Below are 20,374 nucleotides of genomic sequence, written 5' to 3' on the forward strand. Positions count from 1 at the left end.
TAGCGAGCACATGCCGATAGAATAGCAGGGAGCCGAGCCCGGCCATTGTGCCGGCTCATCGGCGAGCTGCATGAACTTCGGCGCCCTCTTGAATGAGTCGGCGTATGACTTCAGTCGTCGAGCGGTTTCCCAGGTGTAGGGTGCTGTACGGCAATCCCAGCACGCATGCTTGGCAGTTCAAGTAAATGGTATTGCGGGTTGTACTTTGCCGTGTACTGAGGTTGTTGGAAAACATCCTGATTCAACAGCGCGTTCTGTTTCGTAAAGGAGGCAGAATAAGTACCATGGAGAAACTAGGGAAGATCGAACTGATGTAAATTAACCGTAATGGTAATAGCTGAAGAGCTCCCGACAGAAACGTAGGAACGCCCAAAAAGTGTGAGGGGACTCACTTCTTAAGTCGGCTTTCTCTTGCATCACCGCATCCTAGGGCAAAACTTTCACAAAAGTGAAAGGGCCGCGGTGTCTTGGTCCTCCCCTGTTTCTACGCGTATGGCTTCGTTCGTCACTTGCCATGCCCGGAATTCGACGTTAGGAAACATGTATTTGTTAAAGTGAGGTGTCCGGGAGAACTGCCAGCGTACGCTGCAGCGTAGCATCCAAGTACGAGATCACCACGATTCCAAGATTCACACCTTAACTCTGACTTTGACTTGGGCTGGCTTTGATAAACTCACCAGCGGTGCAGATGGCAGTCAAATTATTCACAGCACAAAGCCGGATGATCCCGCTGGGATGCAGCCTCCAACAGAGACCGAATGAACGGTGTCGTCTCGTCCGTGCAGTCACAACAGCTGCTTGCAAGCGAAGGCCACCGAACCGGCGTCGCGCTGGCTGACACTCCGCTGCTTTCTCTCGATCCCGACAGTAAAACGGAACGCGGTGCGGCTGCACCAGTGGCATGCGCCAAGATTGGAACTAACGACACTGGCCATTGTTTGGGTGGGGAGAAGCAGACGGGCTGGTGCAGAGATGCGAGCGCGCCGCACAAAACATCACAAGGCGAGGTTTCCTGGCCGAATTCTAAAAATAGTGATTCACCTCCTGGTTTTTCTCGTGACGGCGCAATGGTTCTCGACGCAATGACTTCCAGCGCACTGACTCAACAAAAACAGGTGCGAAAGGTAATTGGTTCCGCCGCTGGGGAAATGACTACTGTACGCAAACCGGACCTCTCCAGCCACCGGAGACCTCGAACGGCTCTCCGCAAAATGGTCGCATTGCGAAATCAGCGATGGATCCATAGCGCGATGCTTGAAGTTCGGTCCGCATTGCCTGGAATCGCTGTTTGAAGCGCGCGCGTGGGGTCGGCTGAGGCGGAGTTTGGGCCGCGGACGGCTCGGCGCTCCACACCCCCGATGCCGGTTCCAGGCATCCAGGATGTCGTCCCGGCCGGGCCGCGGCTACCAGAAATACCACGAATGACCAAGTCACGTGGTGTAAGGGGTGGTGACGCGGCGGTGGAGCGGAGGGAAATCCAGAGCGTTTGTTAATAAGGTTGGGAATTCGCCTTCGTGTGATTCCATGGTGTGAATGTTTGTGCTTTAAGTGGGCGTTTTTGACGTGCAAATGACGCAGTGTATGCAAGTGAGACGATGGACCCTGAAGAGAACAATACATACGTGCATACATTCAAATATGTAGGCATGTGTGTATGCATGCAAACAAACATAAATGTATGCAAGTATACACACATACATACACCTCTTCAAACAGGGCATTGACTTTGGGGAAGTTCTGAACGGAGTCGGTGTGGAGGTGTGGTAGGCAGATTCACTCTGAGAGGAAACAAATACGGGAGAGTCTCATCGAAGGGACTTGTGCGTATGTCTGCGACACCTGGCTCACGTGTATTTCGATGACTGATTGTCACCGGTGTCAGATGTGTGATGCCGGCATATATGAACGCTTGCGTGACGGCGTGTCATGTGCATCTGTGTCGTGACTGGCGCCAACGACGTGTGGTGTTCACTCGTGTGTGATGCGGCGCGTGACGTCCGTGCGTGACGCGTGACGGATTCGTGACGCCCGTGTCACCCTCAGGTGATCGACATCCGCGACATTATCCGCACGCCGACGATCGAGAACATGAAGGATGTGTACATCGTGCAGTGCCTCATGGAGACGGACCTCTACAAGCTGCTGAAGACACAGGTGGGATGACGGGGGCTGGGCTGGGCTGTCGGTGCTGGCGGCGGCTGGGCCAACTGTCGGTGCTGCCTCGGCCGGCCGGGCCGTCTGTCGGTGCTGCCTCGGCCGGCCAGGCCGTCTGTCGGTGAGCACCTCGGCCGGCCGGGCCGTCTGTCGGTGCTGCCTCGGCCGGCCGGGCCGTCTGTCGGTGCTGGCGGCGGACGACCGGGCTGTCTGCTCTTGGCGGCTGGTCTGTCGGTACGGACGGCGGTCGACCGGGCCGTCTGCCCCTGGCGGCCGGCCGGGCCGTCTGTCGGTGCTGCCTCGGCCGGTCGGGCCGTCTGTCGGTGCTGGCGGCGGACGACCGGGCTGTCTGCTCTTGGCGGCTGGCCGGGCCGTCTGTCGGTACGGGCGGCGGTCGACCGGGCCGTCTGCCCCTGGCGGCCGGCCGGGCCGTCTGTCGGTGCTGCCTCGGCCGGTCGGGCCGTCTGTCAGTGCTGCGGCGGCGGACGACCGGGCTGTCTGCTCTTGGCGGCTGGCCGGGCCGTCTGTCGGTACGGGCGGCGGTCGACCGGGCCGTCTGCCCCTGGCGGCCGGCCGGGCCGTCTGTCGGTGCTGCCTCGGCCGGCCGGGCCGTCTGTCGGTGCTGGCGGCGGACGACCGGGCTGTCTGCTCTTGGCGGCTGGCCGGGCCGTCTGTCGGTACGGGCGGCGGTCGACCGGGCCGTCTGCCCCTGGCGGCCGGCCGGGCCGTCTGTCGATGCTGCCTCGGCCGGCCGGGCCGTCTGTCAGTGCTGGCGGCGGACGACCGGGCTATCTGCTCTTGGCGGCTGGCCGGGCCGTCTGTCGGTACGGGCGGCGGTCGACCCTGGCGGCCGACCGGGCTGTCTGTCGGTACGGGCGGCGGTCGACCGGGCCGTCTGTCCCTGGCGGTCGGCGGCTCCGCTCTCCGCCGTACTGCCAGCCCGTCGTGTAATTCTGTTCTCGTCTGTCGGCGGCGCCCTCTGTTGACGGCCGGCTTGATTTGGCGCTGGCGTTGTTTGATTGCCGATGTCTTTGCTTCCAGTGGCGCTCATCCGACTCAGAGCAATGAGTTTCCGTACCGGTTGGCCCGGCGCCTTGGGCCTGACTCGCTTTTGACGATTGTTGTGAAGGTTTGCGCGAATAGCGGGCTTTTGATGCTGGAATGGCCCGGGTGCTCGTTAACTATATGTTTGCGCTGCGCCTGTAGTAAAATCGCGTTGTAAAGCAGCAAATAAGTTGTTAGCGACCATCCTTTGGCTCGCAATGCGCTACAAATGGCATATCTCCTGTTGGGCAGGATTGTGCGTTGTGGTGAGGACGTTAGGCTGGCAGGTGCCGCAGCAACTCATGGAGGCTGGGGCGAATCGGTCGGCGTGTGCCCACAAGCGTCTACGCCCTTCCAGAAGCTGAGTAACGACCACATCTGCTACTTCCTGTACCAAATTCTGCGGGGGCTCAAGTACATCCACTCCGCGAACGTGCTACACCGGGACCTGAAGCCGAGCAACCTGCTGCTGAACACCACCTGCGACCTGAAGGTACGCGACGCCGGGTCGGTCCGGGCCGGCGGACCGGTGTGCCCGCGTGCGCGGGACTGGTGGCCGGCGCACGGTCGGGACGGACGGCCGTGGCGGCGCCCCGTCAGGCCGCGGCGGCGCCCCGTCAGGCCGTGGCGGCGCTCTGTCAGGCCGCGGCGGCGCCCCGTCAGGCCACGGCGGCGCTCTGTCAGGCCGCGGCGGCGCCCTGTCAGGCCGCGGCGGCGCTCTGTCAGGCCGCGGCGGCGCTCTGTCAGGCCGCCGGCGCGACCGCTGCGTTCTCGGCGGCCGGCCGTCGGCTGTCGCTCGGCGGTCGGCCCGGCTCCCGGGAACTGTCAGCCGGCGGCCGGCGGTGGCGGCCCTGTTGTAGGGCGGGTCACGCCCGGTCAGCGCGGCCGCGCCGGCCAGTCGACGCTTCCCGGAGGCCGCTGTCAAGCGGCGGCGGCGTGGCGGGGAGCGAATGGGTGTCCGTGAGCCGCAGCTGAGCCCGGGGCATTAGCCCGGCTTACGCCCGGCCGACCGTGAGCCGAGCTGGCCCGCATCTGGTGCCTGCATGGCTCTCCGCCAGGCGCCGCGCTCGCTGTATTCGCGTCATGTCCGCGCACATGAGCAGGTTGTACATGACGGGCTGGCGGACCTGACTGGGCTTGTGCTGTGACAACGGCCGCGGGCTGACAGGCTGTTGACGGCCGTGCCGCGGCGCTGAGCCACATGACCCCGACCCTGCGGGGATGCTGGTATGTCGGCCCGCCTCACCCGCTGCAGGGGAGGACGCCGCCTCCCTCCCTCTCCCCGTCACACTGGTCACTATGTCTGCCCCTCACCCGCCGCCGGGGAGGGCGCCGCCTCCCTCCCTCTCCCCGTCACACTGGTCACTATGTCTGCCCCTCACCCGCCGCCGGGGAGGGCGCCGCCTCCCTCCCTCTCCCCGTCACACTGGTCACTATGTCTGCCCCTCACCCGCCGCCGGGGAGGGCGCCGCCTCCCTCCCTCTCCCCGTCACACTGGTCACTATGTCTGCCCCTCACCCGCCGCCAGGGAGGGCGCCGCCTCCCTCCCTCTCCCCGTCGTACTGGCCACCATGTCTGTGCCCCATCAACGGCCGGGGAGAGTGTCGCCTACCTCCATCTCCCCATCACACTGGTCACTTTGTCTGCGCCTCACCCGCTGCAGGGGAGGACGCCGCCTCCCTCCCTCTCCCCATCACACTGGTCACTATGTCTGTGCCCCATCAACCGCCGGGGAGGGTGTCGCCACCCTCCCTCTCCCCGTCACACTGACCACGATGTCTGTGTCCCACCCGCCGCCTGAAAGGGTACCTCCTCCCTCCCTCTCCCCATCACACTGACCACGATGTCTGTGCCCCACCCGCCGCCTGAGAGGGTACCCCCTCTCTCCCTCCCCCCGTCACACTGACCACCATGTCTGCGCCCCACCCGCCGCCGGGGAGGGCGTCGCCTCCCTCCCTCTCCCCGTCACACTGACCACAATGTCTGTGCCCCACCCGCCGCCGGGGAGGGCGCCGCCTCCCTCTCTCTCCCCGTCACACTGCCGCCGTTTCCGGCCCACCCGCTGCCGGGTGGGTCCGAGGGAGAGCGCTGCCTCACTCCCTCTCCCCATCACACTGCCGCCGTTCCGGCCCACCGCTGCCGGGTGGGTCCGAGGGAGAGCGCTGCCTCACTTCTCTCCTCATCATACCGGCCTCCGCCGGGGAGACATGGTGTACCTGTCCCAGTCCCCAGGCACCGGCCTGACTGCTTCTCCCGTGGATCCCGGATGCTTGAATCCCGTGTCTTGATTGTTTTTCGCACAAAAGGAATCCGGGATGCTATTTTCCATCGGATATTTGACGAGCGCGCGCCCTAGATCTTGTGTTCCTTTGTGATATCGGTAAATATGCAAAACCAGGATCCCGTTGTACCGTTGCTTCTTTCGCAATAAAACGAGCAGAATTCTGGTTCGCCCCAGCTTTTAGGCAAAAGCCAGACCCTGCATCTCAGTTTCCATGAGCTCTCACGCCAGCTTTTGCTCAGATCAGAAGCTGAAACCATTTAACTCAGCACGTGCTGTGCAGCCTTCCTCGTGTACTTTTTTGACTGGGTGGCTGCTGTCGAATCCAAGACTGCAACTTAAACCTATATCGCTCGGTTTAGCGGTGTAAATTTGTTTTGTTTGTTTCTGTGGTGTTCTAATTCGGTGAATGCGTACTGCATGTAAGCCGCTACCATATTTCCATGAGAGCTTCGTGATTTTCTATTTTACTAGATGACAGTTGCCGTATTACCGAGTGTGGCATGGTTGAAATACAGACTCTTGACATGAGCTGTAGACTAGGCTCTAGTTCTTTCCGAGTCTTGGCTAAACGCACAGGTTCATGGTTTGTGCTAGATTTCTGAGCGTACCTACATGTTTTTTGTTGGATGCATTGGCATTATTGCAGGTCTTTATCCTGGTCCGTGCTTGATTTCTGGACGTAATTCTAGTCATGACCGTGGCTTTGTTACATCCTTGAGTATACTTGAGGAAATTGTAGAATAACTCCCAGACCGTTCGTTATTCACGCACTAGAAGCCGGCTTCTGTGAAGGGAACTGGCGGCGTGCTCGGCTGACATGTGTCGGCCGGTGGCGGCTGACTTGTGCCGGCCGGTGGCGGCTGAGTACCGGCCGGTGGCGGCTGATGTGTGCCGGCTGGTGGCGGCTGACGTGTGTCCGCCGGTGGCGGCTGACGTGTGTCCGCCGGTGGCGGCTGACGTGTGCCGGCCGGTGGCGGCTGACGTGTGCCGGCCGGTGGCGGCTGACGTGTGTCGGCCGGTGGCGGCTGACGTGTGCCGGCCGGTGGCGGCTGACGTGTGTCGGCTGGTGGCGGCTGACGTGTGTCGGCCGGTGGCGGCTGACGTGTGTCGGCCGGTGGCGGCTGATGTGTGTCGGCCGGTGGCGGCTGACGTGTGCCGGCCGGTGGCGGGTGACGTGTGTCGGCCGGTGGCGGCTGACGTGTGTCGGCCGGTGGCGGCTGACGTGTGTCGGCCGGCGGCGGCTGACTTGTGCCGACCGGTGGCGTCTGAGTGCCGGCCGGTGGCGGCTGAGTGCCGGTCGGTGGCGGCTGAGTGCTGGCCGGTGGCGGCTGACTTGTGCCGGCCGGTGGCGGCTGACGCGGGCCCCCGGTCGTCACGCGCGGCGGCGCACGTGTCGGCACTGCTGAGTGACCTCGCCACGCCATCTGCATGTCGTCCGGGCTGGCAGCCCCAGCCACGGGCCCGGCCGGCGACGGCAGCCGCCGCCCAGCTACAGTCCCCGGCCGGCAGCGCAGCGTCAGCCGCCGCCCAGCTACAGTCCCCGGCCGGCAGTGCAGCGTCAGCCGCCGCCCAGGTACAGTCCCCGGCCGGCAGCGCAGCGTCAGCCGCCGCCCAGCCGCGGGTCCGGCGCCTCCGCTGCAACACGAGACGGTCGCGGCTCGGTGGTGGCTAACGAACGCCGCCGTGTCGCCCCGGGCCGCGGCGACGGCCGTCGGACGGCCACGGCCGGCGAGACAGGCTGCATGGCGGCGTGAGGCCGGACAGCGGACAGCCGGTAGCGAACAGCCGGTGCCGCGGCGACGGCGGCAGCGGCAGCGGCAGCGGCAGCGGCAGCGGCAGCGGCTGCCGATCGTCCGTGCCGACCGAATCGATGGCCGTGTTTGGCCGCCGCCGGGCGCGCCTGGCGCCGGTCCTGCCGTGCCGCGCCGCGCCCCCCCTGGCCGCCGGCAGTGTCGCCGTCCCCTCCCCCGCCGCCCGGCGCCCCGGCCGGCCCCGGCCGTGCCGGGCGCGCCGTCCGCCCGGCGCCGAGCCGGTGGTCTGCTGCGCCGGATCTCTCGGCATTCGGGACCGGTGTCTCGGGCCGCGCACCTCGCATTGATTCGGAACTCCTTCACCCCGGCTGTGTGTGGCTTGGCCAGCCGGGAGAATGCGCCGTAAGTCGTATCGAGTCATCAGCTACCGTGAATACTGAAGACGGCATCCGATGGAGGAGGGAGATGAGCAGGGACAAGGCAGGACACATGAGTTATGTTTGCTATTGGGCTCGGACGTGGCGAAAGCCTGCTGGTGGCTAAGCTTGTGCGCCGCGCCGGTTATGACGCCTGGCTCAGCAAGAGGCTCAGCTGCACTGGCGAGGATTTGGAGGATCGTTTGGCCCGTCAGGACCGAGGAAGTGGATTGCTATCGAAATTGAATTTGATATGACGTGAAATGTTGGCGAGGTTCGTTCCGTTGAGTTGTTTTCATTCTCGAGTGACGGAATCTCTCTCAAGCAAAAGTTCAATCACGGAATGATGCCGTTGAAAGCATATTTGCGACGCAGAACGTTCAGACTGAATTCATCCCGAAGTTTGATTCACGACTAGGTGAAAGGTACGTCTTGTGTTTCGCTGTATCGCAGGTATGTTTGTACTGTATTGACGCGAGCTGCGGGGCAAGTGTGCGGTCCAAAGGTGACTTGCACTGCTAGCTGTCATGGGCCTGGCTTTTCGAACTTGTTCTTTGATGAACGCGAAAGACGTCGAATTTGAAGACGTTCAGTGGGCAGAATGGAGAATTCTGTAGGAGCATCAGAATGGACATCGCGCTGAAGCATCACTTAGCGTGCCACTTGGATGTCAAATTTAGATTCCTTGTCAAGTCTAAAGCTCCTGCGAGGAGTCGTCTTCCAGATTCAGATAAATCACCGGAGACAAAGGACATACATTTAAATTTATCCAGTATCTGTCCCCCGGCTTTTCACGCTTGGTGTTTGAAATGGATTTCTCGAGTCTGCGGTTATTTGCGTTGGGCTTCTACGCCGCTCTTCTGCGGATCTCCGTTCAGGGTGATGGTCAGTATCCCCCCCCCCCCCTGTTTCAGTGGATCGCGATGCTCGACTCCCTCCCCCCCCCCCCCGTTCCGGCCGCGGGGGTTCCCACCTTGGGCCTAGTCCGCGTCGCCGTTCACCTCCCCCCCCCCCTCCCCGTGTCCCGGCTGTGATCCGCCCCGCCGCCTGTGATCAGCCCTGGCCCTTCTGTAGTCTGCCCTGTCCGACCTGTGGTCCGCCATGACGCTCCCATATGTGGGCCATGTGCCGGCTGCGAGCCGCCTCGGTGTCCGGGGCCGGCGGGGTGATGACCGGTCAGAGCCGGCCCAGGCCGACCGTCGGCGCGCCGCCTCGGTGTCCGGGGCCGGCGGGGTGATGACCGGTCAGAGCCGGCCCAGGCCGACTGTCGGCGCGCCGCCTCGGTGTCCGGGCCGGCGAGGTGGTGACCGGTCAGAGCCGGCCCAGGCCGACCGTCGGCGCGCCGCCTCGGTGTCCGGGCCGGTGGGGTGGTGACCGGTCAGAGCCGGCCCAGGCCGACCGTCGGCGCGCCGCCTCGGTGTCCGGGGCCGGCGTGGTGGTGACCGGTCAGAGCCGGCCCAGGCCGACCGTCGGCGCGCCGCCTCGGTGTCCGGGGCCGGCGGGGTGGTGACCGGTCAGAGCCGGCCCAGGCCGACCGTCGGCGCGCCGCCTCGGTGTCCGGGCCGGCGGGGTGGTGACCGGTCAGAGCCGGCCCAGGCCGACCGTCGGCGCGCCGCCTCGGTGTCCGGGGCCGGCGTGGTGGTGACCGGTCAGAGCCGGCCCAGGCCGACCATCGGCGCGCCGTCAGGTGAGGACCGACGGCGCCGCTTGTCACATTACCGCCGGCCGGCCGCCGATCAATAGCACACGGCCGATAGTCGACTCTGGCGGGCAGCCGCCGGCTGTCGCCAGCAGATGCGCCGCTCTGGCCGGCAGCCGACGCCGCCGCCGATGCAAAGTGGCCGCGCGCCGGCTCCGGAGCCGAGCCGAGTGGCGCGCCGCCAGCCGCTCTCCCGATGGCGCGCGTGAGGACGCATTTGCCCGCCTCTGTTGACGTTCGCTGGCGGACGGAGACGGGAGCTGAGCCGGTCGTAAACATAGCAGCCTGCGCTGGGTCAGGACGCGGCGGAGGGTCGGCCTGGCCTTGGGTCACAGCAGCGGGGGGCCGGCTTGGCCGCGGGATCTCGCCCGTTCACAGCGGCGGAGGGCCGGCCTGGCCCGGGGACCTCGCCCGATCACAGCGGCGGAGGGCTGGTCTGGCGGGACCCCGCCCGGTTACGGAGGCGGAGAGCTGGCGTGGTCGCGGGACCTCGCCCGTTCACAGCGACGGAGGGCTGGTCTGGCCTTGAGACCTCTCGCCTGGTCACAGTGGCGGAGGGCTGGCCTGCTCTGGCGGGACCTCGCCCGGTTACAGAGGCGGAGGGCTGGCGTGGCCGCGGGACCTCGCCCGGTCTGAGCGGCAGAGGATCGGTCTGGTCTGGCGGGACCTCGCCCGGTCACAGCGACGGAGGGCTGGCCGGCAACCGTAATTGTGACCCGGCGATCGGCGCTTGGAGCTTAGGTCGGATTTGTCGCAGCGCAATCAGCGCAACAGGAGGTAGTGCCTCCCCCCCCCCCCTCGTGGCGCCGGGCGGCGCCCCCGGCGGAGGCGCTGATCGCCTCCGCCGGGGAGCGTCCGGCACCGCGGCCCGCTCCCAGCCCGGCCTGGCCCGGCCCACCTCAGATCCGCGGGGAACGCCTTGCTGTCTGCCGCCTCGTGGATGCGTGGCTCGCCTGTTGAATGGGAAGAGAACAGACGCAGCAACGCCGTGAGGGCAGGGACGCGGTTGACGCCCAGCTATCAGTTTTGAAGGTGGAATTGGGCCGTAGTGGTGATTCGGTGGCGCGAACAGCTCGTAATGTTGGCACCGGTATGAGAACCGAACCTCGCCCCGATCGGCAGTTTGACGGGCTCATTAGGAGTTAGGGCTGGGAAGCCTCGTGACAGTGTTGGCCGTCCAGTGGCCAAATGGCTCAGAAGGTTATGCCGGCTCTTCCCATGAATCAGGAAAGCCGCACCTTGGTCTCATCACGGTAGCGAAGTGTGGAACGCCCTAGGGACCGAACACAGGCGCACCCAGTCAGGTGACCGCGGCTATGGAGGCTGCTGCGGCTGTCCTGCTCGTCATTATGGCTCGCGTGCCCACGCTTTTCAGATTAGCCGGATGTCTATCGAGCCCATTTTCAAAGAGTTCAGATGTCAGCCTAATAGGGGACGCGTCCCAGTGGATTGGCCCTATGATCGCGTGGTCTTGCGGTGGTGGTTGCCAGCCGTTGCTGCGTCGAAGCGTGAGACGCGTCCAGTGGGTTGCCCCCTGATCGCGTGGTCTTGCGGTGGTGGTTGCCTGCCGGTGGCTGCGCTGGAGTGTGAGGCTCCGCCGAGGCGCGCGCCCGAGCCTCCGCTCGTACTCTGTCGGCAATGGCGGGCCGCGTCTGGCAGGAATGGCCACGTAGTGCACGCATTTAAATAAACCCTTTCTGTACGCGGTTGATGAATTTTCAGTCAGCCACGAAGGTATGCACTGGCGCCGGTGGAAATCCTTTCCTGACTGCCAGATTGGATTTTGTTAACACGCCGTGATGAATGGATATGATCTCCCGCGGCAGCTGCATGAGAGAACGGAGCTGGCGGTGCCTTCGGCGTCGCCGTCTGCACGCTTTGTGATGTATGGGTTTGCTTAGTTGGAAAGCTCGTCTCGTGCGCCGCCTTGTGGTTATGAAGCAAGATATATGGGTTTTTTGTGTTGCTGCAGGGCTCTTGTGGCACGATTGTTGTTAATGAGTTCCAGCTTTCTTGTGTCTTTGAGGCCTTGTCTTATTTGAGATGTGCCGGTGTCAGCATCAAATGGTGTCGTTATTTGAGAAGCCGCACCGTGTGATGAAGCAAGCAGTCCCTGCTCTCTTCACATCAGCCAAGTGTTTCGCAACGTTTACGGGGGCAAAGTCGGTCAGAAATGCTCAGTTCAATATTCAGCCATTTTTTCACAAGACGTTCAAATGGAAAAAACAAATAACGCCGAATTTAGATTATTGAACGATCAACAGCTTCAGACGTAACAGACGTGCTCACTGCCAACTTATTGAAACGAAAGGCCACGGTGAATGGCGTCAAGCCAAAAACAACAGCGCTGCGCCACGCGATGTGTTTGTCCCTGCGTGCCTTCGCTCTGAAAGCGTGCTCGTGCATCCGTGTTGAGTGGGACATGGATGGCGCATTGCGACACCTCCTGTGCGTGTGTCGGACGAGCCAGCTGACCCGGGTCGCCGGACCCCGCTGCTGCCGGGGCGACGTCGGCCGGCTGTCGGTTTTCCCCGGCTCTTACGCTACTCCGTGTGCGTTGAGGCGCCTATGGAGTAGCGACACGTAATACCCCACTCGACTCCGAGACGGCCGGCATTAAAGCAAAAGCATGCCGCCGGCGGCCACGGCTCGGTCATATTGTGCGGTGGGCCTGTTGTCCCGGCACCAATCGCCAGAGTGCGGGGGCTGCTGAGCCCGCCTCGCCGCCGGGGGGCATCAGGCCGCGCCCGGCAAAACATGCTGTTCGGAACGGCCTCATTGTTGGGGCCGCAAAGACTGTCCAGGGTGTGCGGAGCGGAGCATTGCTTGGCTGGTCGTGGGCGGGCGTAAGCAGGGCAGGGATGATGCACGCGCACGAGGATGGGTATTGTTTGCGTCACCGGAGCTCCGATCGGGATTTAAGTGTGTCGTTTGTGGATAATCGGAACTGACAATTCGATGGTGATTGTGAGCCAGGTCGGAGGCCGACGCAGCCTTACTGGAAGTGATGCATGCTCGACTTGGCTGGTGCGCCACAGCTCGGCCGTCGCGCTGTGTAGAAATGATTGGCGTTTGCATGTACTGTTGGCAGCTTCTGGTACCCCACAACTCGGCCGTCGCGCTGTGTAGAAGTGAATGCCGTCAGCACGTGCTGTTAGCATCTTCCGGTACCCCACAACTCGGCCGTCGCGCTGTGTAGAAGTGAATGCCGTCTGCATGTACTGTTGGCAGCTTCATGCTGAGAAATCAATGACAGCTCTGTCATCGTCATCCTCATCGTTAGGAAGTGCAATGCCTTGTTATGTGCTATGTCAACATTTTAAGACATTTTCCTATATGCCGATTGATTCGGCTTGGTTCTCCTGAATCGTCGAATGTAACAAATTGCAGCCTGTTCCACTCGACTGGCATTCGAAATGTTAGCCTGGCGAGTTCTCAAAGCTGTGCAGAGCGAGGTCGAAACCGCGTCCCCATCTCCGACGCCCCGGTGTGGCAGCGGCACGTGGCCAACACTGTTTGCCGGGAGAGATAACGGCAATCTGATTGGTGCACGTGACTCGATGCGCACAGCCGCCATAGCCGTCGTCAAGGCAGCTATCGCGCCATCTTCTGGGCCAGCCCTAAATTAAGATGACCTGCGCGGATGTTTGGTTGCAGTGACTCGTTTTTGTGATTGTGTGAGATGAAAGCGAATGGTCTTGTTCCAAAGAAGTAGACTGCAGTTGATGTCGACTGTTGATAAGAAATGTAACTTTCAGGCTTTCGTCGGCCCCCCAAGAAGCCGAGACCTTCCCAAGTTGTGTAGGGTGATTTCATATCGTTTAGGTAAAGTATAACATGTATATATGAATAAGCAACAATAATTGATGGTTTTATGTTTATGCAAATTAATATATCGTCTTTGTATAAACAATAACAATGATAATATATGAGCATAGGTATCAATAGTAATTATGATATACAAATACAAATATGATATAAATAATGATACAATAGTTTGCTAAAGGTCGGTCTTTTCCTCGTAATATCAGTTGAGAAAAACTAATTCACAACAAGGGAGTTCAGAAGGCGAAGCTGCACAAAACAAGATGTAGCTCGCAAAACGACAACAACAAAACGAAGGACACGAAACGAATTTGATGAGACGACGAGAACGAAGTCGAAAATACGTGTCGAAAATACCCAACAAACGAAACTTATCCAATTCCTCGCATTCGTCGTGCACGCGATTGGCCCCAACCCTGCCCCGTTCGTCGTTGCCCATTTCCACCAACCATCTGGACCTGGCGCATGTGTCTTACGAGCTCCAGTTAGCCTGCCCTGGCTCATCCAGTCCTACCTAAACTTTGGCCTTACATCCCATCATATATCTCACCCTACTATTTATTTCCCTTGAGACGTTTTACATATCCATGTCGTTGCGACGGTGGCGCGGGACTAAAGCCACCGGAATGCGTAGAGGCGCCGCCCGTTAGTTTTGCTCACGTTATGGCCCCCTGTCGCCCCGTTGCTGTGCCCTCCTGCTGACTCGCAAGCCACAGAGCCCGATGACGGACCCCCGCACCGGATCGCGGCGCCACGCGCCGGCCCTGATGCGTCCATGCGTGCTGCACTTGGCGTCGACTCGTCTCCTGGGGTGCCGAGTCAGTCGGGCTTCCGACTCACGCCGTCTCGGCGGCCGGCCCTAATGCGTCCATGCGTGCTGCACTTGGCGCCGACTCGTCTCCCGGCGGTGCCGAGTCAGTCGGGCTTCCGACTCACGCCGTCTCGGCGGCGAATCGATGGCCGCGTCAACGCGCGGCCGCCGCTCAGACGCGACCTGACGGCGCTCTCTAATGGGCCGGCCAGCCGCTGCCTTCCTGGTGACCTTTGCGGCCGGCCCGGCGCCGACCGCGCCGAACGCGCCGGACTGCCGCCGCCGGCGTGGCGGCGACACCGCGCGTCACCTGCCGTCGCCGCTCTCTTCCTGCCCCCTCCCCCCCCCCCACACCACCACCACCTGCCGCCTCCTCCACCCGTCCCACCGCCTGCAATTCCCCCGCGTCACATTCTCTGCCCAGAGCGTCCGCTTGTACTGCCGCGCGTTCCATCCCACTGCGCCTTATTTGACGCAGTTGCGAACGTTCTACTGTATGCATTTCATCATGCGTTGTTTGGCGAGTAGACACCCGATTAAATCATGCAGTCGATTGTGTCGTCACAGTCACTATATAACCGCATGTTTGACACTCATAGGCCCAAATCATCCTTACCACCATCGTCAACGCCTGCGCGTATGTTAACTGCTCACAAATGCAAGGATGTCGCGCCAGCGTCACCGCACCCGATGAGAAGCGGCGCCGGGCCCGCTCGGTGACGGCCGGTGTCGCGCCGGCGCCATTGCACCCGGTGAGAAGTGGCGCCGGGACCGCTCGGTGACGGCCGGTGTCGCGCCGGCGTCACCGCACCCGGTGAGAAGTGGCGCCGGGCCCGCTGGGTGACGGCCGGTGTCGAGCCGGCGTCCCCGCGTCCAGTGAGAAGCGGCGCCGGGCCAGATCGGTGACGGCGCCCGTCTGGGTCACGCAGGCGGCTGTGCGGGGGCGGAGCGCACGCGCGGCGTGACGTGACGCGCCCGCCGGTGCCGCACTGCGAGCCACTAGCGGCATGTGGGGCTGGTGCGGCGGCACACCAGCAGCCGAGCGTTGCACGAGCGACAGACAGAAATGTGCCCATGCATGCCCAGCGCAAGCATCGCTCCTGTGACGGACGAGCCCCCGACAGCCATGATTGCCGAGCCGTGGCGTACGTCAGCGGCGCCTGCACGCTGCCGCGGCCGGTCACAATGCCGTGCGGAGCCGAAAATCGGCCGCGGTGTCGTGCTGACGTCACGGCGGATGTTGTGTCTGGCCGGGGCCGGGCTGGCCGTGTACTGTTGTGGTCAGTCGGGTGATTGGCAGTGGGCCTGTCTGGACGTGTGATGACGCTCGGGCCCAGATGGTGGCCGGCCTGCCGCCCGCCCCTGCCACGGGCGGGCCGCTGAGCGGGGTCCGCGGTCGGCTCTCGTCGGCCGGCTGACGGGAGCGTCACGCTCCCCCCCCCCCCCCTCCGCCTAAGACTCCCCCCCTGCTCTCACCCACGTCACGTGACGCCGCTCGCTCCGCTCCCTTACGCCGCCCACACTGTGCCGCTAATCTGCTAACCGCGTCCGGCCCCGCAGGTGGCGCCTTTTGCCTGTGACCGCGTGTGTGTCCCGCCGGCAGATATGCGACTTTGGCCTGGCGCGGGTGGCCGACCCCGACCACGACCACACGGGCTTCCTCACCGAGTACGTGGCGACCCGCTGGTACCGCGCGCCCGAGATCATGCTCAACTCCAAGGTCAGTGGCGGCGGCGGCGGGGGCGGCGGCGCGTCAGCCACCGGCCGGCTGTGTCGGGAGGCGCGCCGCACGTGCCGCCAGGGCTCAGTTCAGCTCCGGGTGTGACGTTTTTCGTGCGGTCGTTGATAAAGGAATGATAGCCGTTCACATGCTGATGTGTCCAGGTTTTAGGTATTTGGATAAAGACAGCTTGTCAGTTAGTGCGCTGTTGACGGAAATCCACTGAAAATGTCACGCGCTTGGCGGGCGGAACATTAAACGATTCCCGATCCCTAGTGATGATTGAGATTTATGCATGATTGACACGGTGTTCTGACTTGCCCTAGCTGAACTGGGATCCCGCCTATTTGGTTGTTGTGATTAGGGAGGTCGGGAGGTGTGACCTCCCCTGGTCGGAAGGGATGACCTCCCCTGCTCGGAAGGGATGACCTCCCCTGCTCTGGGCTTGTCCCGGGCCAGTCGGGAAGGATGGCCTCCCGTGGTCGGGTCTTGTCCGGGCTGGTGGGGAAGGATGACCTCCCCTGATTGGCAGGTGTGACATCCCTTGTTCGGGCGGGATGACCTCCCCTGGTCGGCAGGTGTAAGTAACCTCCACTGTTCGGGTCTCGTCCGGGCTGGTGGGGAAATATGACCTCCCCTGGTTAGCAGGTGTGACCTCCCCTGTTCGGGCGGGATGACGCCCCCTGGTCGGCAGGTGTAAGTAACCTCCACTGTTCGGGTCTCGTCCGGGCTGGTGGGGAAGGATGACCTCCCCTGATTGGCAGGTGTGGCCTCCCTTGTTCGGGCGGGATGACCTCCCCTGGTCGGCAGACATGACCTCCCCTGGTCGGCGGGTGTGACCTCGCCTGTTCGGGTGGGGTAAGCTCCCTGGTCCGGTGTCGTCCGGGCCGGCCCGGCCGCGGTGACGGCCGGAGTCCCCGGGGAGCCCCAGTGTAGTCGGCCGGCGGACAGCCGACGGCGTCCAATCAGCGGCCTCTGACGCACGGACGGCGGCCGGCCCCAATCCGGGGAGCACACCCAGCTCACGCAGCGGACGGGCCATGACGCTGTCGCCATACGGGACGGGGTGTGACGGTGAGGTCGCACATATGGGACGGGAGTATGACGCTGAGGTCGCACATACGGGACGGGAGTATGACGCTGAGGTCGCACATACGGGACGGGAGTATGACGGTGAGGTCGCACATACGGGCCGGGGTATGACGCTGAGGTCGCACATACGGGGCGGGGTGTGACGCTGAGGTCGGACAGGGGACGCCAAAGCGTTACCCTCGCCACGTTGAGATAAGTGTATCTAAGGTCCGCATCGCTGAGATCGCCGAGGAGAGAGGGGGAGGGGACGGGCTCTGTCAGAGGACACATACGCCATTGTTACTGGTTGACCTCGTGGGTATTGCACCCAGCCGTGCGGCAGACGGGTGGCGTGCGCGGTCCGAGTGGGCGCAGTCAGGACGACTGCGACAGTGGCCGGCCCGCGCCGCCGCCGGACGCCGGCGTGTGGCAGCGGCTGCCGAGCGGCCGGCACTGGCACTGAATTATGCAGCGTGCTCGCGCGGCTTTTGGTTCTGACGCTCGCGCCGCGGCCGCCGCCGCCGGACTCGCCATGGGAGCTGTGCATTATTCACCGCCTCTCTCGGCGCTTATTTGCGGCACGAGAAGAGCGCGATACGACCTGTTTGAAATAGAGCTGTTGCCTTGTGACGAGCTGCGGGTTGCGCCGAGTCGCTCACAATATATGGCAGTAATTTGCCCATGAAGATAACAATGACCCGAGAGACCCATCAGTAAGCGCCTCACGTGCTGGTATATATAGTGTTCATTTGTGGTATATGGCTGTTCTATTGCCCTGCGTAAAGCCGTAAGCTGGGAGTCACGGCTGTAAGGTCGGAGGTCACGGCTGCAATGTCACGATGTCAAGGTCGCCCGTGACCGTGCCAAGAACGTGCGTTTAATCATCCCATGTAGCTGTCTTGTACATTTGTTGCACTCCGCTGTTTCTGACAACCGCGGGCGGGCAAACCGCGTCTTCGCAGGTTAATGATGTCTATAAAGGAATAGTGTACGTGGCACCTCTTGGCAGTCCGTCGCATCATGACTACAACCAGAGATAGCTAACATGGCCTAAGTTCGAGGCTCGTCGCGCAGCGTTTTCATGTAGAGTGAACTTCGATATTTTACATGGATTGTTCGTATCTGTGCGCGATGACGTATGTGGGAGTAGTAATGCTTTCGGCTGTCTCGGTACACAAATCGAGGGATTTTGCGATTTAGCCGTACACACCCGCATAATTTACACTCAAAACCATCGATTTTCAGCGCCGCACTCTCAGCTAGCCTAATGTCGCGTTGCTGCAGGTAACATCCTCCGGTTTTGCCAGGCGCCAAACGTGGTCTTTTTATCCCGTGTCACCCACGAGTTACCGGCCGATCTCGAGCTCAAATAGCGATCACAGTCGGCCTCGCATCACAATCACATATTATATCCCAATCGTATCTTAATCGCAATCTTTCCCAGCATACGAGCCAACGTTTGTCAAACGTCCCGATCCCTCAAGGTCTCCTGAAGCTAAAAACAAAGGGAAGGTTTTGGGCTACAGAAGGTTCGGATGTCTAAAGGTCGGAAATTGACCTGCGATGTATGGTGGATTGACCAGGTGGATGACCTGGGATGGATTTCCCCGTCATGGAACAATAAATTCATCCCGAAGGATGACCTTGAAAGGTCAGAACTTTTTACGAACGCTGTTGTGCTCAGGAAGGGTATGATGCTTAAATTGTGTCATATGGAGATCCCAGCTAGTTGACCTTAAATCCCATCCCAAGGCCTGTCGTTCAGAGAGCAGGACTCCGTGACGAGCGCCAGTTTAAGCGCTGAAGAGGATTCTAATGCTTCAAAAAACTACATTAGCCGATAACTTTTGGGTGTTATGATGTTCCCGGCAATGAACTTTGAAGCTCACCCTGAAGCTGAAGTGCACCCCGAGAGTCCAGGACCCCCCCCCCCCCCCTTCCGACGGGCGCCAGCCCACGCGCTGAAGAATCCGATGCCTAAATATCCGAGATTGGCCGCCAACTGTTTGTACGGAACGTTTCACATAGCAGGACGTGGACGTTTATCCCAATGTGATCTCGATCATCTCTCACGAACATCTCTGATGTGCACTACAACCAAAAGCGGCCCAAGAGGTGGTCAGATTGCTTGCTTTAAGCCGAGTCCACGTGGAGGCTACTTCAGCCACGGCATGCATCATGCGGTGTGTACCGAAATATGCACCCGTTGGAACGTACGTTCAAGAATGTGTGTGGACAGAACTGTGAACAGTGATGATTCGAGTTCTGCTGGATTTCGTGAATGAGCAAAACCCCACGGAATGGTCCGGCTGAGATGAGATTGACCAGGTAAACTTGGCCGCTGTTGGTGATTTGTCAAGGAGATAGACACCAAGGGCTATGTCATCCAAACACAAGGCTTGACCAGAGGCGAGATTCGCCTTCCGGTTTGGTCGACATGGTCAAGAAAAAGTTCGCTGTCAGGCTTATTATCTGACGCTGTAGCGCATGGTTGTAGGAACAGGGGGGGGGGGGGCTTGCTCCCCCCCCCCCCCACTTCTTGCAAGGTGGGGGCCAGACATTGCTAATGCTAAATAATGCTAACTGCCAGACATTTTAGATTTATTCGCGTTTAGTTCACTTTTGATATAACCTTGATTCCTCTGCATGGCCGCTCACAGTCACCCCGCATATGTTTATAGAGTTCAAATTGATATGATGTATCCCTCTAAGGGCCTCCAATTCGAGAGCCCCTTAGAGGCCAATGTTCGCCTGGGAACGTTCATTCGTTTGCGGTCCCAACATGCCTACCCGCTCGTGGAATTCACCTCTCCAGGGAAAATGGGTGAATGTTGAAATGGATGAATGGCATAGCAAATAGTCTTGTCACCAGAATGGCACAGAAGACTGGGAAGCAAATAGTCTTATCACCAGAATGGCACAGAAGACCGGAATAGGCAAGATTGTGCACCAGTAGGGAAGAGCCGTAGATGTATATCTGGCACAGCAACGATCACATTTATTTCCCATACATGTTATGTAAATTAAACGGAATGTTCCACGTTTGAAGATCATTAAGCAAGCATCAGATATGCTGAAATATGCTCACTTATGACGATCGGTGTGCTGTTATTTTGAAAAGACCGTTCTAGACAGCACATTTTCTCTGTTTGGTAAATACGCCCCTCAATACGTCATCGTTTGATTACGTCATAGTACCGTGCACAACATGGATTGAGGGCCAATTGGCAGGATTTGAATGACGTTATGGCGTCATGGATACTTGAGTGACCTTGGATATAGTCTCCCCGAAAAAGTCTGCACATATTCGCGGGCGTGTAGCTCAGATACTAAAGGGTTTTATGTCTTAATGAGGGCGCAGCTGTGAAATGCACCGAAGGATCTTCAAAATGGCTACTTCATTGCAAATCCCGATACAAATGTGTATTTGTCACTTCAAGACCAGACAATGTCCTGATCTCTACCCCTCCCCTCTCCCGGTTGCAGGTCTCGCTTCCCAGCGAAAGTTCCTTAAATATACCCTGAACCTGCCCCTCCCCTCACACTTTTTGAAACATTCCTGCGCCCATGCTGTAACGTGACCTTATATTGTGCGTGCC

The 20,374-nt window shown here is 60.9% G+C and overlaps 1 protein-coding gene across 1 annotated transcript in view; it reads left to right on the forward strand.

The window, feature by feature from the left end:
- Window positions 1-1,434: 1,434 nt before the first annotated feature.
- The window catches only part of LOC119109133 (mitogen-activated protein kinase 1-like), a 29,490-nt gene continuing 10,550 nt past the window's right edge, over window positions 1,435-20,374 (forward strand). The window contains 3 exon segments of the mRNA XM_037232693.1: window positions 1,435-2,154; window positions 3,557-3,691; window positions 15,588-15,704. Coding sequence (XP_037088588.1) covers window positions 2,089-2,154; window positions 3,557-3,691; window positions 15,588-15,704 — 318 coding nt within the window. The 5' untranslated portion in view covers window positions 1,435-2,088.

This window comes from Pollicipes pollicipes, unplaced genomic scaffold (genome assembly GCF_011947565.3).
Source record: "Pollicipes pollicipes isolate AB1234 unplaced genomic scaffold, Ppol_2.1 Scaffold_7231;HRSCAF=8579_pilon_pilon_pilon, whole genome shotgun sequence".
Lineage (NCBI taxonomy): Eukaryota > Metazoa > Arthropoda > Thecostraca > Pollicipedomorpha > Pollicipedidae > Pollicipes > Pollicipes pollicipes.